Source organism: Carlito syrichta, unplaced genomic scaffold, assembly GCF_000164805.1.
Source record: "Carlito syrichta isolate Samal-C Ts95f unplaced genomic scaffold, Tarsius_syrichta-2.0.1 Scaffold135623, whole genome shotgun sequence".
In the NCBI taxonomy this organism is placed as follows: domain Eukaryota; kingdom Metazoa; phylum Chordata; class Mammalia; order Primates; family Tarsiidae; genus Carlito; species Carlito syrichta.
In genome coordinates this window covers 51324-60179 of record NW_007079719.1, presented here as the reverse complement: position 1 = coordinate 60179, position 8856 = coordinate 51324, and the positions used below count along the sequence as shown (strand labels likewise).

The 8856-nt window shown below is 48.8% G+C and overlaps 1 protein-coding gene across 1 annotated transcript in view; it reads right to left on the bottom strand.

Moving 5' to 3' along the window:
- Positions 1–518: 518 nt before the first annotated feature.
- NOL9 (nucleolar protein 9) overlaps positions 519–8856 on the bottom strand; it is a gene marked incomplete at its 5' end in the record, with an annotated part of 21893 nt that continues 13555 nt past the window's right edge. Inside the window, 6 exons of the mRNA XM_021708246.1 lie at positions 519–668; positions 1660–1793; positions 3890–4067; positions 5133–5244; positions 6620–6917; positions 7422–7583. Of these exons, the coding sequence (XP_021563921.1) occupies positions 519–668; positions 1660–1793; positions 3890–4067; positions 5133–5244; positions 6620–6917; positions 7422–7583 (1034 nt within the window). The remainder of the gene's footprint in view (positions 669–1659; positions 1794–3889; positions 4068–5132; positions 5245–6619; positions 6918–7421; positions 7584–8856) is intronic.

Sequence of the window (8856 nt, the reverse complement as noted above, 5' to 3'; positions counted from 1 at the left end):
GCACAATTAGCACAATTGCATATACAAACAGGAATAAGAACGCCCACCCAGGGCTGTGCCCACCCATGTGGGCTCCAAGGCGAGGAGCAGAACAGCCCATCCATCAAGAGCAACACCCTGTGGGTCAGTCTTCCTCCTCCCTTCTCGGGACATTTCTGTGGCGCCTGTTTCCCTGTGTCTATCCTGATTCCAATAACCAGGTCCTCGAAAGAGTTTTTGAGGAACTGGCTGTATTCTTTGTTTTAATGGCATACAAACTTTTCCCCTGTTGCTTTCAATCCCTTAGAAAACACCAGACAGCAAGTACGCGTAACAATACAGAAGACCAGGGCAAGATTCTAGCTCATGTGGCTTTAGAAGAGAAACGTTAACACTATGCAACATTCACAAGTTATACAGGAAATTCTGCTGCTACAGAGAGCACAGCTGATGGCACAAACCCCCCAAGGCTCTTGTCCTCAGGCCTGAGATCCAGCTCACTGGGGGAAAACCTTCTTCCCTTATTGGAAACATTAGGATCACTTTGTTTTTCGATAAAACCTAAATCTTGGCGGTGGTTTCTCCTTATGACTTTCTTCAGTTTCTCTTGTTCCGATCAGTCCTGATGCTCCAGGAAGTTTAAAATTGTAATCTGTTGTGACATATGGTACTGCCCCTTCGATTCCATACTGAAATGGAAACAAAAGAGAATGTATGGAACACGCTACAATCAGTTTCGAGGAGTTTACAGTGCTTCCTTCTCACCCAGAAGATAGCATTAAATTGACAGTACAGGCCGGGCTCGGTGGCTCAGCCTGTAGTCCCAGCACTTTGGGAGGCTGAGGCGAGTGGATTGCCTGAGCCCGCAGGTTTGAGACCCTCCCGGGCACCTTGTCGAGACCTCATCTCTACAATAAATTTTAAAAAATTAGCTGGGCGTGGTAGTGCGCGCCTGTAGTTCCGGCTACTTGGAAGGCTGAGGCGGAAGGATTGCCAGAGCCCAGCAGTTCGAGGCTGTAGTGGCCAGGAGCATGCCACTGCACTCCAGTCTGAGGACAAAGTGAGACTCCAACTCAAAATAAATAAATAAATAAATAAGAATAAAGTGACAGTCTAGGTAAGGACTTGTCACTCGTAATTGATCCCTTTCCTCAGAGGATTCCCTTAGAACAATTGCCCTGGTAACAAACGTACCTGTGCCTCCTTTCTGTCCCATTCCACAGACATATCCAACAGCCTGAGTGTGACTGGGTGTGGCATGCATTCCCCTCAAACATGTTAAACAAGCAGGCAGGAATATCCCCTGGCCCCTGGTCCACTTGCAGCTCCTGTGGATGGCTCTGGGGGCCACACAGACACCTTTGGCCAGCATGACTTCCCATGGATGCCCGTGAAGACTGTCCTCAGTGGGGAAGCCTGGGAGGATGCCTTTTTCTGACATACCCTAATCCTGTAGCAATGGCGCCACCACAGGGCTCTGGACCACTAATGATGGTGAATTCACGGTCTTGGGCCTTGGGGCCACCCTCACACTGGGCCTTACCTCATTCAGGATCTACCACAAGGCGTAGGTTTCCCAGACAAATAAACTGCTCCCTTGAATCCTTTCCCCACTCAACTCCTCACTTTCTGTGGACCCAGCCAAATGCCCTCCAAGGCTGTGCCTGGGGTCAGGCTCACCTGGTTCTTCAGGATGCACTGCGGAATGACAATGGCTCCGACCAGCAGACAATTCACGGTTCTTAGCTCCTCCGGGGGCACAGGAGTGAGGATGTGGTACAGTCGCTTCTCCATGTCAATGCCTCTGCAGATGCCTTAGAGACACACGCACAGCACGAAAGTCACCCTTTCTACAAAACATGAAACCTCCCTGCCACTAGAAATTGCAGAACGTCTTTATTTTTATTTATTTATTTATCTATCATTTTTTTTGAGTTGGGAGTCTCTGTCGCCCAGACTGGAGTGCAGTGGCTGCTCCCGGCCACCACAGTCTTGACCTGCTGGGTTCCGGCGATCCTTCCGCCTCAGCCTTCCGAGTGGCCAGAATTACAGGCGCACGCTACCATGCCCGGTTAATTTTTTAAAATCTATTGTAGAGATGAGGTCTTGCCTGCCCAGGCGGGTCTCGAACCTGCGGGCTCAGGCAATCCACTCACCTCAGCCTCCCAAAGGCGCAGGATTACAGGCTGAGCCACCGAGCCCCGCTGAATTTTCAAGTACTCTATCTCTTGGCTCTTTGTAGTTTCAAAACAAAACAGCTGAAATTCAAACTCTTATTGTATGTATTTATTTTTTTCTTGGCTGCTTGCTCAAGGAAGAAACTTATTTTTAAAGACATTCTGCAAAGTTGATCTATGGTCTATGTGCAACTCCTAGACTGTTCTGACAAAGATGGGCCCAGGCCAAAGGCGAACCCACCACTAGGGGGCACAGACACGACTCAGTCTCTGCCTATCTGTTCCTTCCTCAAGGTTTGTGCCAAGTGACACCACATCTGTGGAAATGCCTTTGAGAAGCATAGTGTTGCAGGCAAAGCTGAAGTGCACATTTCAGGATTTAAGGGTCTTGCTAATCTGGGGTTACCCAGTTCTAGCACCCTTCCAAACTACACACTGACCATGGACCCAGGGCTGGTGAAGGAGGCAAGGACCCACCCTTGCCTGAGTGAGGAAGCAGCAGGTTGTGGCACAGCCATAGGGGCTCAGGTCACTCCTGCTGCAGGGATATGGTTTTTTTTTTTTGGGTTGGAGTCTCACTCTGTCGCCCAGACTGGAGTGCAGTGGCCGCTCCCGGCCACCGCAGCCTCAACCTGCTGGGCTCTGGCGATCCTTCCGCCTCAGCCTTCAGAGTAGCTGGAATTACAGGCATGCGCTACCACACCTGGCTGATTTTTTGATTTATTGTAGAGATGAGGTCTCGCTGCCCAGGCGGGTCTCGAACCCGCCGGGCTCAGGCAATCCACTCACCTCAGCCTCCCAAAGGCACGGGATTACAGGCTGAGCCACCGAGTCTGGCTTAGGGATATGTTTTAAGGGAAGGTGTAAACTGGGCATGGTGGCTCACACCTGTAATCCCAGCACTTTGAGAGGCGGAGGCAAGAGGATTACCTGAGTCTAGGTGCTTGAGACTAACCTGAGCAAATTGGTGAGACCTCATCTCTACAATACATCAGAAAATTAGCTGGGCATGGTAGCGTGTGCCTGTGGTTCCAACTACTCAGAAGGCTGATGTGGAAGGATCGCCTGAGCCCAGGAGGTCAAGGCTGCAGTGGCCATAAGCGTGCCACTGCACTCCAGCCTGGCCAACAGAGTGAGACTCCAACTCAAAAGAAAAAAAGGAAGCAGATGCCACCAGACCTGCTGACAGGCTATAGGCGGAAGACAAAGGCAAGGGGAAGCTGAGGGGAGAACAGCCTTCGCCTGAGCACCAGAGTGAAGCTTCGAAGGGAGCCCGCACAGGCCTGGGTAAACGAGGAGAGGCGTGGGAGGAGGGGGGCAGGAGGACACAGATGGGCCTGGCAGGCCTCAGTTCTGCAGTGAGACGTGCAAGTGGGGATGACCACTGGGAACGTGGGTTTGGAATGCAGGTGCATGCTGTGCTGGAGGGATGCTACGGGAAGGGTAGCCTAAAGCTGTACTGAAAGCCCCAGCCATGGAAGAGACAGCTTAAGGAAAAGTGACAAGAGAGAAGTCCAGGCCCAGGTCCTGAGGAACTCTAGACTTGGAGTAGCTGGCAGGAGAAGCAGAGGAAAAGCTGCATCACTCCCGGCCTCCAGCCCGAGGCATGCAGCAAGAAGACTGAGCAGCTCTCTGGCCTCTCCTGATGAGAGAGCTGCAAGGGTAAGACGGGCTGCTAACAGAGGTGGGTCCACCTAGATGGGCGTATGGACACAGCTGACTCTCAGACTCACCAAAGCCTACACAGTCACATATGGGTGTCTGGGCAAGCAGGATGGGCCCATCTGTGTATCCTCTGACGTCATCTAGGATCTTGCAGAGGCCAACCCAGTTGGCATTCATGGCATACAATATATGGGTAGGGGCGACATCAGCATGGGTAATCCGGAGCGCAACTGCATTAAAAGGGACCTACAAAAGAAATCTGCATTTAACCCTGCTAACTTCTACTTTGAAAGATAACTTTGAATCTCCGTAAGTTGACTGGTTAGTTATCTAATGCTAGGTCTGCCAAACCACCTATCAGAAAGTATCTATAAAGAATAAAAATACTGGCTGGGCTCAGTGGCTCAGCCTGTAATCCTAGCACTTTGGGAGGCCGAGGTGAGTGGATTGCCTGAGTTTGTGGGTTCCAGACCCACCTGGGCAACTTGACGAGACCGCATCTCTACAATAAATCAAAAATTAGCTGGGCGTGGTAGCGTGCACCTGTAGTTCCAGCTGAGGCGGAAGGATCGCCGGTGCCCAGCAGGTCAAGGCTGCGGTGGCCGGGAGCGGTCATTGCACTCCAGTCTGGGTGACCGAGTGAGACTCAAACACATATACACACACACAAAAAGAATAAAAATACTGACCAGTGTTTAGTTATGGTTGCACTGCCTTAAGTCAGAGAGACCCTAAGAAATGTACACAAATTTCTTGTATACTAACAACACCTGCTAGTAATCTAAACCAAATGCCTGGAACTTTCTTGTCTACTTTTGACAATAGTAATATGAAAAACTGCAAGAGTGCTCTCTGGGTGCCACGTGCTGCTGTGAACACTCCTTGAATTCCTACATTCATTCAACGAGTTCCAGTACTAACCCCACTCTACAGATAAGAAACTGAGTCACACACAACTGATAAGCATAAGTGTGAGAGCACCCACCAGGATGGGGCTGCAGCACCATATCCAGCATGGATCCAAACTCAGTCCCAGAGCAGAGCCACAGTCAAAGCACAGGCGCTAGAGCTGGGCTCCCAAGGGTGGAATGTCAGCTCAGCCACTCGTGCTGGAGCCCTTAGTCTCTCTGCACATTAGTTTCCCCATCTAAAATGGGGATAATTAGAGAACTTACATCACAGGGTTGTTCTAAGGATAAAACGAGCAGCACATTATAAAGGGGCTAGAAGAGTACCCGAGATGCAGAAAACCACAGAAGTGTTTGTGAAGTTAACAAACCGAAGACAGTTTCTCCCACAAGTTGAGATTACCTGATAGGGTGTCAGACTATGCAGAGAACTGAGTGGTTTTGGCACTGGGGGCTGCAGCTGGCTAAGGTAACTTAACACTGCCAGATCGCGAAGCATTCTGTTAAACGTATCTCTGAAAAGCAAATGAGAGCAAGGTAAGCAGAGATGTAACCCTCCACGGTCATCCCACTCAGAAGTAAAGCATGCTTGTCACCACACAGACTACAAGTACACAGGCTGGGCTTAGCTTCAAGATACCTCCACCTCAGATCTGCAGGCACTGCCCTGACAGATCCCAACTAGAGAATCTGGAGTGTTGGCTAGGCTCAGTGGCTCAGCCTGTAATCCCAGCACTTTGGGAGGCCGAGGCGAGTAGATTGCCTGAGCCCGTGGATTCGAGACCTACCCAGGTAACGTGGTGAGACCTTGTATCTAAAGTAAATTTTTTATATTTTTTTTTAATTTTCTTTTTGAGTTGGAGTCTCACTCTGTTGCCCAGACTGAAGTGCAGTGGCAGGCTCCCAGTCACCGCAGCCTCAATCTGCTGGGCTCTGGCAATCCTTCTGCCGGTCAAGGCTGCAGTGGTCAGAGCGTGCCACTGCACTCCAGTCTGGGCGACATAGTGAGACTCCAACTCAAAAAAAAAAAAGAAAGAAAGAAAAGATAATCTGGAGTGTAAAGATTCTCCTTTAAGTCAAAGCTCTTGGCAACCTGAACTGGAGACCACTTTTGGATATTTCCAGGGAAAATAATTGTTTAGAAAATAACCGATTCTCCTTTGTAAATGCATGGCTGTGACAAAAATGTGAAAAATTTTAGAGGACTTAGTTCTTTTTTTTTTTTGAGGTGGAGTGTCACTCTGTCCTGGCTGGAGTGTAGTGGCATGCTCACAGCCACCACAGCCTCAACCTGCTGAGCTCAGGCAATCCTTCCGCCTCAGTCTTCCAAGTAGCTGGAACTACAGGTTCACGCTACCACACCCAGCTTATTTTTTATGTATTTATTGAAGAGATGAAGTCTTGTCAAGTTGCCCGGGCTGGTCTCGAACCTCTGAACTCAGACAATCCTCTCACCTCTGCCTCCCAAAGTGCTGGGATAACAGGCTTAAGCCACTGTGCACAGCTCACTTTTTTTTTCCTGAATCAGAGTCTCACTCTGTCACCCAGGCTAGAGTCCAGTGGCACGCTTATGGGCCACCCCAGTGTCGACCTGCTGGACTCAGGTGATCCTTTCACCTCAGCCTTCCAAGTAGCTGGAGCTACAGGAGTGCGCCACCACATTCAGCTAATTTTTTGATTAATTGTAAAGATGAGGTCTCACCAAGTTGCTCAGGCTGGCCTCGAACCTGTGGGCTCAGGCAATACTCTCACCTCGGCCTCCTAAAGTGCTGGGATTATAGGCATAAGCCACCATGCCCAACATAAGATTCTGTTTTTTTAAGAAATTGAGAACAAAATGCCTCATTCGATGGAAGAACGTATTTCTTCAGCCAAATAACAGTTATTTACCTACTTCTTGCAGTTTTTCTGTGTGGAAACTCTGAGCGAACACACATCAGTTTATGTCCAGTAAACACAACTGGATTCTCTTTTTCTTCGTCAGCAAATTCCAAGATCTCTGGAAATTCGTCAAGTTTGAAACCTTGATTTTTTATCTTGGCCTTGCTTTTGGTGTACAAGCCATCCATGTCATCCACATACTGCGGGGTGAGGTTGGGCATGTATTTACTCTGGCTACAGCTAATCTGAACCACATGGCTAGGAGATAGCAATCGGACCAGATCAATGAGAAGCAACAGCCCTTGGTCTGCGAGGAAGGAGACAACATTAGCACAGTTGATAAACTCAAGAAAATGACACATTCCTACAAGACACAGGACACTTATTCTAAGACAATAAACAATCAAGAAGATGGTCTTAAAAACTGGGCTTTGGCTGGGCGTGGTGGCTCAAGCCTATAATCCCAGCACTTTGAGAGGCCGAGGCAAGGGGATTGCCTGAGCCCACAGGTTCGAGAACAGCCTGGGCAACATGGTGAGACCTCATCTCTACAATAAATCAAAAAATTAGCCAGGCGTGGTAGCACATGTATGTAATTCTGGCTACTTAGAAGGCTGAGGCAGAAGGATCACCTGAGTCCAGCAGGTTGATGCTGGGGTGGCCATGAGCATGCCACCGCACTCCAGTCTGAGCAAAGGAGTGAGATAACAACTCAAAAAAAAAAAAATTGGGCTTCAACACAAATGCTGGAAAGCCAACAGCTCACTCATATGACCGGCCAACCCCTGCAGACATGCACATGCAGGCTTACCTGTCACCCAGCCCATCGTGTTGATGATAAGAGGGGACTCTCTCTTGTAAGAGCTAAACACATATTTTATTGTTTCAATGTAATTCTCATAGTTTTCTTTACAACAAGTTTTCCCATAATACACCATCTTCTGTGGTGTCCTCTGGTGGGTAAAAGGTGGTCCTAAAAAGATGATGAGATCATTAGTACCTGACTACTTGAAAGGGGTGAGGGTCTGTTCAACCATAATCACTAACAGAAATTCTTAGGAAATCCGAGACTGTCCTATCAGTGGGAAGAACCTTAATTCCTTTCTTGGAAGTCTAAGATCACAATTTAATACAAAGACTCACTTTCACATACACAGCTAACCCCAATTTGTCTTAAACAGTCACTTATTCAAAAAACACCTAGTAGCTGCTGGGCTTGTTTCGGATACTTGGAATATGCCTGTGAACAAAACAAATATCCCCACTCTTGCACAACTTACATCCGAATGAAAGGGCAATTAATCGCCACAGTTAACACTTATTGCACAGCACTGACTCTGGTCTAGTTATTTCACATATAGTCTCTAATTTTCATAAAACCCGAAGTAGGTAGCATTATCCTTACTTTTACAGATGAGGAAATCGAGAAAGAGATGAACTTGAACAAGGTCAGACAGTTAATAAACATCAAGCCTGACTTAACACAGGTGGCCTGGCTCCCGAGTCCACACTCCTAATCACGACACTAGTCGGTCCAGCCCAAGCCACTTCCTATCTCCTCCGGTTGGGGACAAGGAGTCGAGCAGTTTAATGAGGCCAGGGCCAGCAGTCAGCAGGTCAGTGACCAAGACCACATGGCAACAGGGTCAGCAGGGAGAGGGCCTGGGTCAGCATGGTTGCTGCAGGGCCACCTGGAACAGAATCAACTGGCCATGTGGCCAGTAAGCCCAGAACTTGGAATTCAGCTGGTAAGGATTCTCTCAAGGTTAGGGTGAACAAGGCCAGGGATAGGGGGCATCAGCTGCCGAGGGGGGTGGCCCATGTGGTCAGGAGATTGAACAAATACAGAAAGACTGAAATTTACTACAAATAATCATAACCAGGTTTCTTACCAGCAGAGAAAGAACTTAGAAATATGAAAGTGAGGAAGGGTAACTAGAACAAACCCTGGACTGTCAGGCTAGAATCAGAATGACAAACATAAATTCATGGCTGTAGGCCGGGCTCGGTGGCTCAGCCAGTAATCCTGTGTTTTGGGAGGCCAAGGTGAGTGGATTGCCTGAGCCCGCAGGTTCAAGAACTGCCTGGGCAACTTGGCGAGACCTCATCTCTATAATAAATCAAAAATTAGCCAGGCGTGGTTGTGTGCGCCTGTAGTTTCAGCTAGTTGGGAGGTTGAGGTGGAGGGATCGCTGGAGCCCAGCAGGTCAAGGCTGCGGTAGCCGGGAGCGGCCACTGCACTCCAG